General features: G+C 36.7%; 1 protein-coding gene across 1 annotated transcript in view; it reads left to right on the top strand.

Annotated features, from left to right (window-relative positions):
• LOC307166974 (NACHT, LRR and PYD domains-containing protein 3-like) overlaps positions 1–20,531 on the top strand; it is a 72,709-nt gene that overhangs the window by 29,213 nt on the left and 22,965 nt on the right. The window contains exon 5 of the mRNA XM_079885798.1: positions 11,721–11,894. Within this exon, the coding sequence (XP_079741924.1) occupies positions 11,721–11,894 (174 nt within the window). The remainder of the gene's footprint in view (positions 1–11,720; positions 11,895–20,531) is intronic.

Here is a 20,531-nt window from a genome sequence, read left to right as displayed (position 1 = left end):
CTTTGACATCCAGTTGTGTGTGTGTGTCTGTCACGGGTATTGTGGAGGTTATGAGGTTATATATATCACGATGATCTGTCAGACGCTGCTCCCTCCCACCCCTCCGCATTCCAGTGCCGGTGGGGTTGGTGGGACACTGTGAAAGTGTTAAAAAGAGATTTGCTATTAATGATGTATATATTTCACAATATTACACGATAACAACAGTTGAAAAACATTCTGAAATGGTTATAATATAAATATATGAAATAAATATTGTGTTAAAAATCTACTGAATGTTTGAAGACGGCGTCAAGAAGGGGGGGGGGGTATAGGTTGTGTGTGTGTGTGTGTGTGTGTGTGTGTGTGTGTGTGTGTGTGTGTGTGTGTGTGTGTGTGTGGGTGGGTGGGTGGGTGGCTGTGTGTATATAAGGGGTGAGCTCTGACATGAGTGGCATGCTGTATGTGAGAAAAAGAGGTTTTTCTAATAATACTACCTTTATCACAGTAGCAATAGTTGAAAAATCATGCTGTTCTTTAAAAGTATATAAAATATCTTATTGATCCAATTGTTTTAGCTTAGATAAACAAGAAATAAAAAAAAATCATCTTACATGTTTACAGCTTATGAATGGGGTCGCAAAATTTGCAATGTTTAGATTAAATAAAAATGCAGTTTGAGGCTATTATGTTACAGCAGATGTGTACTGATTTATCTACCGCGTCTGTGTGTCTGTGTCTTATACTCAGCCCCCACCCGCCTTCTCTGCATTTCAGAGCTCAGTGGATGGGGGGGAAAAGAGGTTTTTCTAATAATGCTACCATATATTTCACACTACCAATAGTTGAAAAACATGCTGTTCTTTAAAAGTATATAAATGAAATGCTTCTAATATAATTTCACAGAGTGGTTCTCTCTCACAGCACCGTCTGTCGGCCTCCGACTCTGTATTCAGTGATCAGGATGAGACATTGTGATTGTTTTGGTAGTGCTAAATTTATTTCAAAGTATAATCTTAAAAGATGTTTTAAATAAAATTCAATGAATTACTAAAAGTCTTAATAAAAACAATATTCTACATTGTTAGTCTTTAAAAACTTGACTCGAACTTAAAGTATATTTTTTATTTATCATGGGTATGTAAAATAATTTGAAATTTTAAGAACTGTTGTGGAAGAAAGGGGGAAATATGAGCTGTTTCTTTAATTTCGTAAGGACGTGAAATTGTAGTTCTCTTGGTAGGTGATTATGGTTGTAGTCCGAAACACGCATGGTCAGCGGTGAGCAGGAGATTCATGTTCCTTGTTCCTTTGTTATATTCAGTGGAAATGAAATGACTTGATAACTAACTTAGTGAACTGTTAACGCACATACGGCTGCTGAGACGGAGAGTGCCGACGAGAAAAAGGTAACAAGTCATGTGAAATGTTCAGTAATTCCTTTAGTTGTATCTGTGAGAAATCTTCAGAGGGAGAGAGAGAGAGCAACAATGAAAAAATTTAGAAACTGTGAACCTGCAAAAGGCTGCTTATAAGGTCCATCCGATCAGTGCTGCGTCTTCTGAGAAAGACGTTACTTGACATTAATGTTAGTTTCAGGATATAGGGTGACAAACAAGATGAGCCTCTGTGCATCATGTCGCAGCATATGTAATGTTAGTCTGCTAACGCCTTTCCAGAGCCAAAGTTTTGTTCGTACTAAATTTATTTCAAAGCATAATCGTAAAAGTTTAAATATGATCTTTTAAAATGAAAGATTGTTTAAATTAAATCTTTAAAGTTTGAATACATACGCATGTAATGATCTTGTTTAACGGTGACCGCTGTATAATTGTTATTAAACAGTGTCTGTTCAAAAACTTTAGATTGATGAAAAAACTGTACTTAGTCGTCTTAAATGTCAATTGAAAAGATTCAAAAAAATGCTGATTGAATCTTTTCAAATGAGATTTAAGACGACTACTACATTTTAGTAACATGTTATTATTCATTTCTTATATATTTTATTCATAATAAATTTAATTTAAAAATAGAGATTAGTTAATTTTTAGAACTGTGTGTGCACGCAAAATAGCTTAGAAATGATAATTTTTTTTTTTTTTTTTTTTTCATTTTTGAAAATGTACAAATGTAGTTTTCTGTGGTGGTCGTGTTTAGGTGCACACACAGTTCTAAAAATGAACTAATCTCTATTTTTAAATTAAATTTATTATGAATAAAATATATAAGCAATGAATAATAACATGTTACTAAAATGTAATTTAAAAATGTAAACATAGTTTTAGCTAAATTAATATACAGTCCCCTCCAAAAGTATTGGAACAGTGAGGCCAATTCCTTTCCTATTCCTATTTTTTCTGTAGATTGAAAATATTTGGGTTTGACATCAAAAGATGAATATGAGAAAAGAGATCAACATTTCAGCTTTTATTTTCAGGTATTTACATCTGGATCTGATACACAACTTAGAAGATATAACTTTTTGTTTGAACCCAACCAATTGCTCATGTGACCAAAAGTATTGGAACATGTGACTGGCAACATGTCAACATCCAGCACAAAATTAAAGATATGTATGAGCTAAGGATGTTCTCTGACCCCAAATATACAGTTAGATATTCTCCTACTTAGTATGTGTGTAAATAGTTGCGCTTAAATCTTTGGGTATATTTTTACACACCATAGTGAAGCAAAGTTCCACACTCTTGTAAAGCCTATGGACTGCCTTTAAAACATAATCTCTATACAGGAATCACACGTGTCCTTACAATCCATGTAAGATTCAAAAGAACAAATCACTAAGAAAAAGTGCCGTTTATAATAAATACACAAAATTTTCCAAATGATGGTTTTATGCATCGCATTTTGTATGTTTAGGTGAATACTTTTCTTTGAGAGGTGTCAACATGCAGTGTTTATTAGGGATGTCCCGATACCACTTTTTGCAGAACGAGTCTGATGCCGATACTTTCATTTTTGGTACTCGCCGATACCGATACCGATCCCTGAATTTTCACTGCATTTGTAATTTTTAAATGTATTAGTAGATAAACCAAAAGAATATAAATCATATTAGTTGGCTTAATTTGTTCATCAAATATATATATTTCTTTATATTCTTTATCATGCTTAATTAAGCCTTAAAATGCATTGTATGAGCTTCTGTTACTGTCACTGTTCATTCTATTGCTCTATCATATTTAATCTTTCATTTAATAGCCACAGCAATATTTAGGGCTGCTTCAGCAGGGCTCAGTGCTGAGGATCGGGTCAGCGGTTCAAATGTTTGTCAAAACCAGTGAAATATCAATTATTTAATCCAATTTTGGTACTACAACAAAAACTACCAGCCTAATTAATGTGAATTTAAAACAAGTAAGCAGTCAGTAAGCAAATAAGAACAAACAATCGAATTACATTAGGACAAATAAATACAATAGAACAAAGAAAGGCTACAAATGAAATAAACAGTGTTTTAGAGTTTTTCGGGTATCTAACAGGTACAGAAATTTGTAATCAAAAAGTAATCAAATGTGAAAAAAAGCATATTCATTACTGTATAAATTATATATAGATAGATATTTTTGTAAAGTTGAAAAGGGTAGCCTATTTAGTCAAGAGCAGTGAGTATTTCTTTGTCCTTTGTTTGATTAACATTAAAACACAGAAGCAGGTTTATCAAACTGCTGCCCCTTTAAGACCGAGCGCACGGACCGCATTTGAACATGGCTACGTTCATTTGAGATATAACCGACTTTGTTTACTATAGGATAGTGGCCAAGACGGGCGTTATTACATAATTCTGTGTGAATTCGTCCATACAAGCGCAAGACATGAAAGACAATTTAATTCAGTATTCGCGCGCTGAGACGCTGGTTTGCGAGGCACGCGCTTTGGATGTTTGCGCTCATGGAACTTCTTGACCTGCACACATTTACATTTACATTTAGTCATTTAGCAGACGCTTTTATCCAAAGCGACTTACAAATTAGGACTAAATTAAGCGAGTCATCATGAAGAGGCAGAAACAACGCAAAAAGTGCTCAAAATACAAAGTTCAGGCATTATTCAGAGTAGCATAAGCCCGATAAGTGAGAGTAGCATAAGCCCGATACACACGTCCTGTAATAATGTAGGGAACCACTCGTTATACTTAAATCAGGTAACAGTTCATGTTTTACTTTACTTACATATACTATTTAGTTTTCATCCAAATAATGTGCTGAGTGAACAATCAGCAATCAAGAGCATTCAACAGAAGTGCGCTCGCTCGCGCTCTCTCTCTCTTGTCAGTTAACGTTAATAATAAGCTACATGCCTTATCTTATTTTCTTTGCCATTGACATCCGACTAAACAAACTTTCCACTGATGTCTGTTTAAAGGGATGTGCTCGCAAAATGTACGTGGTATCGGCAAATTTTTATGAGTACGAGTATATGAGGACAGTATCGGCCCGATCCCCGATGCCAGTATCGGTATCAGGTGTAGGGAACTTTTTACTTCATCGAAGCAAGAACCAGGAGACATTTGGGATCGCGTTCAAACAGAAGTAATTCTTTATTGAGCGTGCTGCAGTTCTTTCCAAGTCTGTCTAATTTAACTTAACTTTACATGGTATCTTATAGGCATTTTTAGGAGGAGGGACTTTTGGCGGTGGAGACCTTCCCTTTACAAAGTATGCAAATACAATATAGGCGTCAGCTCGTTACCAGAATTTCCGCAGCTCTGATCTCATCAGCATAACAGTGATCCAATCAGCCTGACTAGATCGCCCATACATTAACATTATCATAGAGACAAAAGCACGGCTGTACATTGAGCCCAATGGTCAGGAAATGCATAAAGATAAAGGGTGAGGGTGAGAGTCTCAGCAATTGACCCATTTAGAGAACAGGACTGGCAGGAATCTCTTGATACAATCATCATAACTGCTAAACTTTCCCAGTTTATATTGGAATCTAAATTAAAAACTCAAATGCTAAAATCAGTATTCTTCAACGTGATGTTTATGTAAGAAGCATATTTGAAAGAGATTCTTAAATTTGATATTCTTCACAGGCCATCCCTAGTGTTTATAGAAATAAATGACAATTAAGAATTTAAGTGATAGTCTTTCTGTTTGAGAACTTCATTGATTTAGTGCAACTTTTCCTCCATCTACGAATCACACAAAGTATTAACGCGAAAAGTAAGTGCATGATGTTTTACACTTAAACTATTACAACAGAATCACATATGACTATTGCACTGAGAGATGCATATTCATTAAAGCTTGAGGCCGTTAAACAAAGTTCTACACTAACTGCACCTTGCAGATAAAATTGCACAATAGTAAATTCTAGAGGTCAATGTGTAAAAAAGTAATTACAGCATGAGCCATTTAAAACAAATACAGAAATGCAACTAGTGATCAGTTTTGAATGTTTGTAATAGACATTTTACATACTAGTCGATTATGCCGTTTACATCTTGTTTTCTTTTTGTTTTTGCAAAAAGTCTATAGTCTCAAATAGGAATTTGTGAAAAACATGAACAAATATTGCATAAAGAGAATTAAATGACGGTTCTTCTAGTACGAGAGTGTTTAAGACTAAACAAATCATATTTCTTTTAGAACATCTTTCTGTTATGTCTACGAAACAAATCGGCGTGAAAGATGAGTATTGCTGTTTTTCTGTTAACTATACAACTATTACACATCAAACTCAATGTGCCGATGTTTTCATAAAAAGAAGATCAATTATTAAGTTATAAAACACAACGTCTGTTTTCTGGATCGGGCCTAGAAGACAGATGGCTAAAACTCGGTGTCAAAGTATTGGTGTGGACAGCATAAAAAATGAATCACCCCGCCCTTTCACATAAAAATACAACTTATCAACTGTAATTCATTAGCTTAACTGTTGTTTAGTGACACACACACACACACACACACACACACACACACACACACACACACACACACACAATAACTGTATCTGTGACTGTGCTGCGAAATGCACCTCTTTAATTGTAATAGTTAGACGAGTTTGATGTGTAATAGTTGTATAGTCTTAACGGTAACAGTTCAAACAGGTGGTGTCCAGGGTGAGTGGAGTCTGTGATGATTTTACCTGCTCTCTTCCTCGGTCTGGAAGAGTACAGGTCCTGGATGGTTGGCACATGGTACTAGTAGAGAACATTATCTTTATAGGTACTTCTATACATGAAGTGGAATGACCAGGAAGAATGGAGGTAGTCACCATTCGGGGAATACTGTTGTGTTGGTCGAGTTGGGCAGTTTGCTCTCAGATGTCCTGCTTGACTGCAATACAGACATAGATGTTCTCTGATGCAGCGTTCTTGTTCCTCTGTGGACAGATGTGTTCATCCTATCTGCATGGGTTCAGTGTCATCCATGGGGAATTTTGTTTGGTAAAGTGGATTAGAGAATCTGTTTGGTTCTGAGAGTAAATGAGATATGTCAATATGGATCTCTAAATTGATGAATAGATACATTTTGGGAAAAAAGCTCAGAAATGTTAACCATGGCATAACAAGACTTCACACTTTGCTTAGCATGCTCAGTGCTTAAATAGTCCATAAAATGGAGAACCAATGTTTGTGCAATCAGTCCAGGTATACGAGTTCTGAGATTTGTAGTCCAAGTGCTAATACTCAGATGAGGGAGACAACCGGTGGCAAACGGGAGGATTTTCAGAGGTAGCGTTCATGACAAACTAGTAGTCCAGCAATCAGTTCAGGTGCAGAGATGCACAGATACAGAGATGATCAGTTCAGGTGCAGAGATGCACAGATACTGAGATAAGTTCAGGTGCAGAGGTGCACAGATGCAGAGATGATCAGTTCAGGTGCAGAGATGCACAGATACTGAGATGATAAGTTCAGGTGCAGAGGTGCACAGATGCAGAGATGATCAGTTCAGGTGCAGAGATGCACAGATGCAGAGATGATCAGTTCAGGTGCAGAGATGCACAGATGCAGAGATGATCAGTTCAGATGCACAGATGCAGAGATGATCAGTTCAGGTGCAGAGATGCACAGATGCAGAGATGATCAGTTCAGGTGCAGAGATGCACAGATACAGAGATGATCAGTTCAGGTGCAGAGATGCACAGATACAGAGATGATCAGTTCAGGTGCAGAGATGCACAGATACAGAGATGATCAGTTCAGGTGCAGAGATGCACAGATACAGAGATGATCAGTTCAGATGCACAGATGCAGAGATGATCAGTTCAGGTGCAGAGATGCACAGATACTGAGATGATAAGTTCACATCATATTCAAAGCAATTATATAATGCATGTGTGTCGTCGTCCAAACCGCCCATACAAACCCCCCCCCCCCCCCCCCCCCGGTCGTCGTCGGTACGCAAATTTTTTTTCCAAGGTTGGCAGGTATGTGATCAGTTCAGATGCACAGATGCACAGATGATCAGTTCAGGTGCAGAGGTGCACAGATGCAGAGATGATCAGTTCAGGTGCAGATATGCACAGATGCAGAGATGATCAGTTCAGGTGCAGAGATGCACAGATACAGAGATGATCAGTTCAGGTGCAGAGATGCACAGATGCAGAGATGATCAGTTCAGGTGCAGAGATGCACAGATACAGAGATGATCAGTTCAGGTGCAGAGATGCACAGATGCAGAGATGATCAGTTCAGGTGCAGAGATGCACATATACAGAGATGATCAGTTCAGGTGCAGAGATGCAGAGATGATCAGTTCAGGTGCAGAGATGCACAGATACAGAGATGATCAGTTCAGGTGCAGAGATGATCAGTTCAGGTGCAGAGATGCACAGATACAGAGATGATCAGTTCAGGTGCAGAGATGCACAGATGCAGAGATCATCAGTTCAGGTGCAGAGATACAGAGATGATCAGTTCAGATGCACAGATGCAGAGATCATCAGTTCAGGTGCAGAGATGCACAGATGCAGAGATGATCAGTTCAGGTGCAGAGATGCACAGATACAGAGATGATCAGTTCAGGTGCAGAGATGATCAGTTCAGGTGCAGAGATGCACAGATACAGAGATGATCAGTTCAGGTGCAGAGATGCACAGATGCAGAGATCATCAGTTCAGGTGCAGAGATGCACAGATACAGAGATCATCAGTTCAGGTGCAGAGATGCACAGATACAGAGATGATCAGTTCAGGTGCAGATATGCACAGATACAGAGATGATCAGTTCAGGTGCAGAGATGCACAGATACAGAGATCATCAGTTCAGGTGCAGAGATGCACAGATACAGAGATCATCAGTTCAGGTGCAGAGATGCACAGATACAGAGATGATCAGTTCAGGTGCAGAGATGCACAGATGCAGAGATCATCAGTTCAGGTGCAGAGATGATCAGTTCAGGTGCAGAGATGCACAGATGCAGAGATCATCAGTTCAGGTGCAGAGATGCACAGATACAGAGATCATCAGTTCAGGTGCAGAGATGCACAGATACAGAGATGATCAGTTCAGGTGCAGATATGCACAGATACAGAGATCACCAGTTCAGGTGCAGAGATGCACAGATACAGAGATGATCAGTTCAGGTGCAGATATGCACAGATGCAGAGATCATCAGTTCAGGTGCGGAGATGCACAGATACAGAGATGATCAGTTCAGGTGCAGAGATGCACAGATGCAGAGATGATCAGTTCAGGTGCAGAGATGCACAGATACAGAGATGATCAGTTCAGGTGCAGAGATGCACAGATGCAGAGATGATCAGTTCAGGTGCAGATATGCACAGATACAGAGATCATCAGTTCAGGTGCAGAGATGCACAGATGCAGAGATCATCAGTTCAGGTGCGGAGATGCACAGATACAGAGATGATCAGTTCAGGTGCAGAGATGCACAGATGCAGAGATCATCAGTTCAGGTGCAGAGATGCACAGATGCAGATATCATCAGTTCAGGTGCAGAGATGCACAGATGCAGAGATCATCAGTTCAGGTGCAGAGATGCACAGATGCAGAGATCATCAGTTCAGGTGCAGAGATGCACAGATGCAGATATCATCAGTTCAGGTGCAGATATCATCAGTTCAGGTGCGCTCCATGTTTCCACTTAAACAGATATGTGGCTATAGTGATCTGTCATATTCATTAAAGAGTGTCAAAATGGTATTTATTGTTTTAATTTGAAAGTTGAGACCTTGTTCTTATAAAAATAACAAAGCGCCTAGCTTATTGTGCTTATTAGATAGGAGTAAGTAACAGGCTATTTATTATGTTTGTAAAATTATTACCTTCATCTGGGTGTGGATGGTGATGATCCCTCAGGTGCTGTACATATTAGATGTGTTTGCCGCTTTTGCTGACTCTTTTCATCTAAATGTTTTGAATATTGTATACCTGTCATCAACTACTCCTGAATCATTTTTCGATTTCCAAAATGCTCCCAATTAGGGATGGCGAAAACTAAAAATTTTCTTGACCGACCACAGAGCCTCATTAGCCGGTTGAAACCAGTTAACCGATTAGTTTAAAATAGGGCTGAACAATATTCTGTTTTAACATCGACATCGAGATGTGCGCATGAGCGATAGTCACATCGCCGGAACATGCGATGTGAAGGGTAGTAGCACCCATGCCATGGTGTATTAAGAGAATGATGATTTTGTACCAAAAAGAAAGTCAAAATCAGTTATTTGGGACTATTTCGTCTACAAAAAGGAGGATGTTGACCAAAAAGAGGTACTTGCCTGGATTGTTATAAAGTTGTGGATGGTTGTCTTTTTTAAAAAGTCTTTTATTTTTCGTGTTCGCATTTATGAGGAAAAAACAATGTTACGTGACAGTTATCCACAACGGACGCGACCGCTCTGAAAGCGGCACTAAAAGACTGCTTTAAAACTTTCAGAGAGACCTTAAACTGAAAGCACAAAGCCTTTCTTTAAAGCGAATTTCGTTTTGTATTAATTATCTTAATTTTAATCAGTGTTTCATTATCCAACTTTCTCAATTTAATAAATAAAAAGTAAAGTAGACAATAGATAATCACGACACGGAGGCGCCAGCGCCTGAACTGGAGCTAAGCTGTCATCCATGAACCGAAACTCAACGTATAAGGTAGCCTACTCGCCTCACACACCTAAAAAAAATAGAAATATATCTATTATCTACAGAAATCTTTACTTTTAAACAGAACCATTCAAAACAAAATAAAACGATGTAATCCGTATGAAATGTGTAGCTATTTCTCTCCGGCGTGTTCACTACTGCGAAGATCGCGAGTCAGACTTCATCTTTGCAGCTGACAAAGAAAACACTTGTTTATACAATTTAGACAATTAAAATGTCTCATTGCAATATTTTACATATTCATAATCATTACTTTTACTGGTTCTTTGTGACAGCTTTTAGGTGCCGTTTACATGAACGCGTCACTGCATCAGCACCGAAAACAGAGAGAGAGAGAATAAGATTGTTTGTTTTTTTTACTTATTTTGAGGAATTATAGCCTAATGAACAAACATCTGTTATGAGCGCCGCCAAGTTGGATTGCGTAGAATGTTCACCGAATTCTGACAGAAATATGCTCTAATTTTGGAATAAAATATTAAGTGACCTTTTTGTCACTTGTAATGAAGCTTGCTTATTAGTGAAATTATTAATATCATGGAATGGTAATTATTGACTTTAGCCTGGATTGATCATGGCTCGCAATAGGCCTATCGCAATATATATCGTTGGAAAAAAAATAAAAATAATGTTTTAAAAAAATGTTTCCAATATCGTGCAGCCGCGCCTGCAATTTCGCAACTCTGTCGCATCTCTCTGCTGCTCTGCCTCCCGCTTTGGCTACCTTTCTCACCCGAAGAGGCTTGCGGCTGTCGCGTTTTCAGGCGATACATCATAGATGATGTGCTACTACTGTATTTAAGCACTGGTATCACACAAGTTGCAACTTACATCTGTGTCATTCTTTTTGGTGAAATGGTCTCACGCACTACTTTTATTTGCACGCTTCATCCTGTCGTCTGCCTTGGCTCTAACCTCGAGTGTTTTAGCCTTTAGCCTTTACTTTTCGCAAACCTTGTGAGCGCACGAACCCAAACGCTGTGACCTCGCGCCAAATGTTTTTATTGGTTTATTAAGTACAAACAGGCGAGTAATGAAAAATTGAGTATGAAAAATTTGTTCACTTCACACAAAAAGATCTTGGAATGAGATGGCTAACTGTAGTAGCGTTTAGTCCACTGTCTATAATAGCCTAATTTAGAGATCTTTTTTTCTTTTCTTTTTTTTTTTTTTTTACCGACTACCGACAACTTTGATCGGTTAACGTTGATACGGTCAACCATCGGTCAAACGGTCATCGGTTAACATCCCTACTCCCAATTGCTTAATTAATTTGCTGAATCTGTGCATACAAGTCCAGGAGATTGCATAATTCCTCCATGTTTTCATTTTGAGAGTTTCACATGCGCTAAAAGTTCATACTTCGTACGCGCCCTTCCTTACCTAGAGGATCCAGACAGGCAAGTCTGAATGACTCATTTTAATTTTTTTTATTTTTAACAATAGCTTCCAAAATCTTACTGTTTAATAACGTGACCATTTTAATCATTGTCAATTGTGAAATTAGGTAACCACGACATCCCTAATGGCAATCAATCAGAGGTCCTTGTTAAGATATTGATGGGTTGAAGAGCCATGTTGTTTATTGTAGTGTATATTCTCTAAAAATGAAGCACACTGACATGAACACTTACTGTTGTTGTAGATTATCTGGATGTATGGTGACAGAGGAAGGTTGTGCTGCTCTGGCTTCAGCTCTGAGTTCAAACCCTTCACACCTGAGAGAGCTGGATCTGAGCTACAATCACCCAGGAGAATCAGGAGTGAAGCTGCTCTCTGATATTATGAACCATCCAGACTGCACACTGGACAAACTCAAGTAAGTGGATCAGTAAGAATCATGTGAGTTTGGTGTGCATGTGAGACTGAGAGTTTTTAATAGTTTTTGAGGTTGTCAAGAGACACTTCTTTATTAACCAGGATACTGAAGTTAACAAACATTGGTGCATATCTGTCAAAACATTGGTTTTTACATTCTAAATTATAGAATTATAATAGATTCCTATGGACAGTTCACTTACAGCTCTAGGGTCTTTGGCAGTAGATAATACAATAACAAATATAAGCCCCTCCAACTTTAGTGCATTTACCATCAAAGGTCTGACCTTTTCAGATCACTGCCAGATCAATGTCTTCATGAAATATGATAACAAACCAAAAATACTAAATTAAATAACAAATAGGTTTAGGTGTTCAAATATGTCTGTCAAAATTATTGTAGCTGTTCAAATTGAAAACCATGCCCCATAATGACAAAAGTTTACCCCAAATACAATACATCTCCCTTGTCATTTACATTGGTGTATTGACTGAATTTTTTCTCTGAATGTTTTTTTAGTTCAGATTAATGTTGTCAAATCTACCGGTACTTCGGTGCCAAGTCGGTACTGAATTTTTTTAAAATGTGACGATACCAGCATTTCTGTAATACCGGTAGTTCCGTGTTCATCTAAGCGCGGGGCTCCAGACTAAATTTTTTACTAGGAGCACTGTAGCCGATATATACCACGATAGTGTCTGTGTTTATTAAACCACAAAAAGACTAACCTTGCATGTTCTGCTGGTCTGTGTGAGAATGAATGGCGCAGACGCGCAGTTTCATTTAACGTTACCTCACTCACAAACACACACACACACTGAAGCACGAGTGATACTCGCGCTGTTTTCAGTCTCTGCTACCTCACGATATGATGACATGATGAAATTCATCTCCAGAGCCGCTCTGAGAGTCACTTCATGAGCATTTTACTGTTTCATTTGAGAAAAACTATCGTCATATCATACATAACCAGAAATTTAAAGGTCTTCATGGCAACCCGTCAAAATAAAAGTTCGTTTTAACTTGAAGAAATTGACAGAAATAATTATATTAGGCTACGGTACAGTAGATTTAGCTACATCTCCATGTACAGATGGTGGACAACCAGAATGAGACTTTTACCGCCGCCGTTCCCGCGGCGGCAAAATTGGGATGTGTATTTGCTGCCTTTTACCGCTGAGTGGCGCTGTAATCACAGACTTTGAAAAGTGTCAGTTTATTCTCTTTATGACGTAATCTGCCGCGGCAGTAATCTGAGCTGAGGTCACAGATAAATTCAAGATAAATATTGTGGTTAAACAAATTCAAATTCATTAAATTTAAACAAAGTAGATACACGTTAACATTGTGTGCCCAGTTTTTCTATAATTTAGAAAGGCTATGTCAATAGGTTACTTGTCATTTACTTCGTGTTATTTTAATGTGTTTGTAGATTCATTAACTGAAACATAACAGTGAAATAAATTAAAATAATTTACCGTAAAATTAAAACATTTTCAGGACTTGCAGTTACTAACCGATGTTTGTCGGTTTAAGCATTATTTGTTATATTCAGAATTAAATAGGCTTATATATTGTTATGATTATCAATTGAATTCTTTAATAAATAATCAACCACAATGCCTATTAGCCTACTGCCGCAGCAAAATTAAACCAGTCGAATTTCAAAGTCGTTCGCGAAATGACTAGGCTAGGCATTTTAAAAGGTAAGTTTCCTATCTGTTTATTTAAAAAAAAAAAAAAAACATGGCGCAAGATCTTGGCGCAAGATCTTGGCGCAAGAAAAAAAAAACTTTTTTCATTATTTGAACAAAAATGAGACTGATTGAATATGTAAAAATATAAACAAACAAATCAGAGAATAAAACAAACTTTTAGGGAAAAAATATAGGCCTATTATGCTTCAACAGAATTGGTTAACATTAACGAAAGCAAAATATGTAAAAATTAGAGGTGGGCATAGATTAATTTTTTTAATCTAGATTAATCTAGATTAATTTTGAAATTAATCTAGATTAATCTAGATTAAAATGGCTCATTTGAATTCTGCCGAAGGCATTCAGAATATGTGTGCTACCCAAATAATGACTATAAAAGTAAGTCTTTGAGAACAAGTTTCTTAAGCCAGGTGGCGCATTAGACCAGGGGCTCATCTCCTGTTTCCAAAATGCATCACAAACTGCTTGAGAAAGCTGTTCTACTCATAGACTGTAAAAGGTTGCTACTGTACTGTTACCGTCCGTAGGCAACATTAGGTAGGCCTATGTTATTATCAACTACTATAGGCTATCAATTAGGGATAGGCGATATGGCCTAAAATCTATATTGTGATATACATTGCAGCCTCTTGCGATAACGATATACAGTATATTATAATAAAACCATTTCAGAACAGGTTACACAGACCCTGCTAAACAACTGCTAAATGTATTTTTTTTAAAGGGTATATGTAGTTTTGAGAACATATATTGTGCAAAACTGTAAGTATACAACATAATTTTGCAGATAAATAAAATGTAAGTACACTAGCTGCAGAGACTTAAGTAGGTCTAATGTTTATTATAGCTTTGAGCTTATGAAACCCCAAATTTAAAGTTATAATATTGTCTAACTGATGTCTTTTCAGTTAAAAAGAAACACAACAACGATTCTTAAAATCGGGCGTAGACAGAGATTATGTGTTAACGTTACACCACTAAGATATATTGGAATGAGAATAATACGCGCGCGCTGGTATTCAGTGATATCATGTTTCGTTTTGAATTTGAGGTGGTAGAACGGATTAGTCGTGTGTTAATTTACCGAACCGTTACCCCACACACTCTGTCTATAGTTTGCTGCTGTTTGTCGGACGGCTTAAATCCGAACCAAGTCCAAATAATGGATGTTGCAACTTTCACTTTCAGCCGTGTTTTCTTAAGATGACGACGAATATGCGTTGCAGCCGGGTTTACCTCGCGGCCGCGGGTAGATTGCGTCATCATAGCTTGTGTAGTATAGAGCCATCTCCCAACCCAACTTGGGGAATAGATTAACGGCGATATTTTTTTTATCGCGCGATAAGAGTCTCGCGTTAACGCAGCGCGTTAACGCCGATAACGGCCCACCACTAGTAAAAATACATTTCAAACAAAATAAAACAAAACAAATTCGTGGCCGAGTGGTAGGCTATAACTTACGTTTCAATAATTCAGATGACACGGTTCAAATCCCGAACAAACATGGGCTACTTTTTTATTATTAATGCAGAGAGATTTGATAGTTCTAAAATATTGCTACACCATATTGTTTTTTTCTCCTATAGCCTATATTAAATATTTTATATTTATAAAATAAAATTACCATTCATTTCCATTTTACATTAGGGACCATTTTTATCCAACAGAATGGCTGAATTAACATCTGCATAATAATAATAATAATAATAAATAAATAAATAAATAAATAAACAGCACAAGGTCTTGTAAAAACACTTTTTTAAAATTTTTTCGACACATAATTTCGAGACAGTAAATTGCCAATGTTAAAAAAATAAAAAAATAAAAAAGACTATAACAAACTTTTAAAACAGAGAAAATAGTAGACCTAGGCTATTCAGACGATAGCTCTGTGGTCAATACATTAACAATAGCCTCGGAGCTTCAAACGATCTGAGATCGAATCTCAGTGTAGCCGACAGTGTTTATGTTTTTCCGTTCTTGATGCTTAAATATGCATCTGTTTATTAAAGTAAATCATCTTGTTTAATTATCAATTGTACATTACAACATAAATTTGCTACATTCCAGTTGAGCCGCTGCAAAGACGACACATCTGATGAAGGAAGACTGTCAGCCGATTGCACCAGAAAATGAAGATGATGAAGCTCGTCTTTAATCTGCTAAATTATTTTTTTTTGTGTGTGTGAATCATTCACGAGATTGAGATGACTGACAGTGATACCCGGCCATAGCAACGGAAGACATTTTCAAAACAGATCGAACAAATCAGAAAAATACTTTCAATACAGTATTGCTTTCAATTAAAAAATAAACAATGAAAATGTAAAAGAAAAAGAAAATTAATTAAGTTTGAAAACCCATCGCACATTTCAAGGTATGAATAGTGTCGGGACAGTTTATTTATTTAAACAGGGTTGCATCGATAGAGTTTATTCCCTTTGTGATGCAAAATAAGAAACACAGAATCTTATTCTTGCAACATTTTAAATTTCTATTGTTAATAGTTAATAATTAAAAAATAAAAACGGTACAAAACGAAAAAAGTTCATTTGCAACATAAATTAAGAACAGGCGTTTTTCTTTGCCTTTCTCGCGCTGGATATTTTTTTAGCAAGTTTGGTCTCCCTCACTGCGCGCGGCGGGTCTTTCTCGAAATTAAGCATTTCAGCGTAAAAAAACACCATACAGCTGATAATACTGTATATGTCGCTGTGTGTCATCCACACAAATCACGAAAGAAAAAACTGTAACAAATAGCTTTTGTTCCTTCAAAGATACAACATGCCTTGCTGAATTCACCTCACAATAAAACGAGGTGGGTCGCGAATTAAAGAGCTCTGTATCTGCTAAATTGAAATTGTGTGTGGAAAACCTTTAAATGCAATAAATAAAACTACAATATATAATTTAATAAGATATAGGGCCTACTGTACATAGGCTATGGACTTTTGGAGATTTTGAGATTAATCCTTAAAAGAATTTTGCCTTTGCCTGCTCATCAGGCTGGCTCCGACACTCTCCATATGAAAGACGGAACATTAACACCTCTGTCCTGCACCCCCACGATAAAGCAACTAAAACCCCCCACAGGCTAGCTGAGTTTGCAAAACAAAACAAAGAGTTTGCCACTCGTCGTGGTGTGCCAAAACACTTAATTATAAACTTCAATATTTCATTCAAAACAATCTCAAAACGCTTTGTGACATTTTGAAAAGCCGTGGATGCATTACTGCCACTGGAACCATGAACGCAACAGAATACTGGTTCTGATTTTATTGTTTGTCGTTTAAACGTCATATATATGTATATATATATGTATGTATATATCTCACGATTGGAATTATTATAGGCTACAGAAGTAAAGTCATTGTATAATATTTGTTCCTTAGTGTAAAATGGAAATGCATGGTGATTTTATTTTGTAAATAGGCTGTAAGCAAAAAACTATGTTTTAGAACTAGACAAATCTCTCTGCATCAACAATAGACTTTAAAATGCATTAATAGACTAATATAAAAATTTCAGTAGTCCAAGTTACTTCGGGATTCGAACCCGTGTCATCTAAATGATCGTAACGTAAGTTCAACCACTCGGCCACGATTCACTCGTTGCGACATGGCTTAACCCTCTGGGGTCTAAGGTGTTTTTGGGGTCCTTGAGATGTTCTGACATGCCCTGACATTTTTGCTTTTTTCAGTTGCTTATAAACATATTAATGGCAAAAAAAAATTACACACTATTTAGCACAAACAGGGCTACCATGAAATGTGAGCAACAAGAATGTACATGTCTGCATTTTTGAGAGAATAATGTTTATGCGTGGTTATTGAAAAAACTAAAAACTAAAGTTTCTGAAATAAGGCCATAAAACACATTCTAAATATGTGCCAATAAGACTTTTGTCTAAAAGATGTCATCGCCTAGTGTTTTTTCTTCAAAATGAAGTGAAAATCACCCTGCCTTATCATTCACATAACACAATACATTGATTTGAATTTTGCAAAGCACTTTCTGTTTGGAAAGGCCATATGCGGAGTGGGCGTCAACGGTCATGCATATATAGTGGTTCACACCTTAGGAGACAATGGGGCCTGCATACTTAATTAGCCATTCATTCAGGTGAGTCACTGAGCCACAAGAATGCAAGAGCAACAGTTGGAAGCATCTCAATTCTTTTTTATTTTTCCTCATATTGTGCTTGCAATTTGGCCTATAATATCCAAGGAAAACATGTCTAGTAATTGTGCAGTTAGGCTAATTCTCATACTGTATTTTCAGTTTTGGAATATTTATGCTCTCCCCAAATTTGTCAATAATAAAACACAATAAAAGTTATTTAAAGAAAAGGCTTATATTTACCTTTTAATAGTTTGTTTACATCTATCTTGTAAATATATTTTTTTATTAAAAAGGTTACAATTACAACAACAATTCAAGTGTAATCTTTCTTTGTAAAAACTAAAGTATACATTTTATCATACATATTTCAAAGTTAAGGATTTGATTGATTATTTGATAACTTTATTTTTGACCAAACATATTATATTTAACATAAGCAAATATTGGCAAACAAAAGCTTATTTGAGGTGGCAGATATTTTACATTAAAAATGTATAATCTATCCAAAACTAATCAACGAAATGTTGTCTTTCATATGTCTGTAACATAGGTCTTTCATTTTTATTATAAGAAATATAAATGTTAATTTGCAGTTTAAATCCAGGAAATTTGTTAATGAAAAAATTATTAAAAGTAAGATACAATTGATACAAAACGAAATTCGTTTTAAAGAAAGGATTTGTACTTTCTGTTTTGAGGTCTCTGTGAAAGTTTGAAAGTCTTTTAGTGATTTTTTTAGAGCGCTCGCGTCCATAATGGAGAACTGTCTCGTAATATTGTTTTTCCCTCATAAATGCGAACACGAAAAATAAAAGACAAAAGACTTTTAAGTAAAACTTACTCCGAAATTGTGTTCTCGGCGGAATTCGCTCTTCAAAATGCTGCCGTTCGTCGTCTGAGTTACAATCTTCCTCTGAGGAAAAGGTGCATTCTTCCTCGCCGTCCAGAATCATCTGAAGGGAGTCTTTATTACCGGAGAAGCGTGTCATACTCAAAACGCGATGAATTATCAGTAAGTCTGATGAAGAAACTTTTTATGGCATTGATCGGGGGGCGGGTGCGCTGCATACTAGATCATCTAACGATTTACATGTGAATCGCGCCGGGGGCGGGGCGGCCGCAGCTGATTATAGAGATAATGAGGCAGAAGGAAAAGCGGTACCTCTCCTTGCTTTCAAACAGATTACATGAGTTGAAAACATTTGTTTTTTATATAAATTACTTCATTTAAAAGAGGAGATTTTTAAGCTTCATAAAGACATATCTCACGTGCCTGTGTGAGAAGTATTCGCTGAGTTATGATTCATTTTCGGACGCGTTTCAGAATGGACTACACGGACAGAGAGAAGGCAGAACTCGCTTCGTGTTTATTTTTCTTTATTTGGCGAAAAGCACAACACTTTGTTTTTATTGTGAGTGTACACAAAAATAATACACACTTAACAGGATAGATTGATGTATAACACAAGCATATAAGATAAAAATTAATATTTTTATTTTATTATTTTTTTGCACTCATACGGAAAAAAACGAGCCTATCGCGCCGGCGCGATAGCCGACCTCAGGGGGTTAACGTTCCAGTGTGTGTTCGTTCACACAAGCGAGAAGCGCTCTTCATTCAAATGAACGCGCCGCCGCGTTTGTCGAACACTAATTCAACATGCCAGAATAAAACCTGGCTTTAGAACAATGCATAGCGCCACTCGTCGTGGTGTGCCAAAAAATTTACAATAATTTAGTTTAATTTATTTCAGTGTTAATGTTTGAGTTAAAAAAATCCTCTACAAATTAAATTAACACAAAGTCGGCTATAAGAGTCCTTTATAGGCTACGTAAAAAAGCAAAGGGCTTACAGTCTTAACATTTAGGCTACTTTGCTTAAATTCGATACATTTATTTTCAGTAGGGCCTAATAAATTTGTAGGGATGTATATGCTTTACCAACGCTATGTATTCAATTAAAGTTCCAAGAGGTCTGGTCTCTATATTTCCTTCCCAGCTGACACTAATATGCAAGTGCACAGAAAAAATCACAACTTGTGCTTGCTGCGAACGCAAGTTATTTAAGGTGTCTCAACTGTACACAGTCTACCCTACAGTGTGAATTCGTTACAAGGTTTCATTTAGTTAAATTAATGTGCAGCAATTTGTACAAATAGAGTCTATAGGCCTACTATACTGTTGTAGCCATTAAATAATCTCATTTAGTATCATATTTGTTAAAATATTATAATGTTTTTTTTTTTCCATCTATGTTGAATATGAAAAGTGAACAGCAGGAGTAAGATAGGATGCATTATATCGAGAGATGGATATGGAGTGGGTCAGACATGATTTTGACCACTTCATTAAGTTTTGTTTAGTAGAAAACTTTTCTTTGAAGTGAATTTCGTTTTCTATAAATTGTATCTTAATTTTAATAAATTTTTCATCAACCAATTGCCTGGATTTAATAAGTAAGAGAAGCAAATATAACAGACACTAATCATGGAGGCGCCCTCGCGGTCACTTGCATTGCACGTCAGCTGGAGCGCATCTCATCCTCCTAACTTAACGAAACTCAGCGTATGCCTCACACAGACATGATAAATACATCAAATACACAAAGCTTGAAATGTCTTCAAACGAAATAATTCAAAACGAAAAGAAAAAGGCTACTCTCTGATTATGTCTTTATGTGCATTTCTCTCTAGGTACGTTCACTACAAATATGGCGATCGTCAACTTCATCTTTGCAGTCGACACTGTCAGAAAACACTAGTTTATTGATAAAAATCATTGCACGCATCACCGGATT

The sequence above is a fragment of the Squalius cephalus genome (genome assembly GCF_949319135.1).
Source record: "Squalius cephalus genome assembly, chromosome: 1".
Classification (NCBI taxonomy): Eukaryota; Metazoa; Chordata; class Actinopteri; order Cypriniformes; family Leuciscidae; genus Squalius; species Squalius cephalus.
Note: the sequence above shows the minus strand (reverse complement) of the source record. Positions and strands in the feature narration are given on the sequence as shown.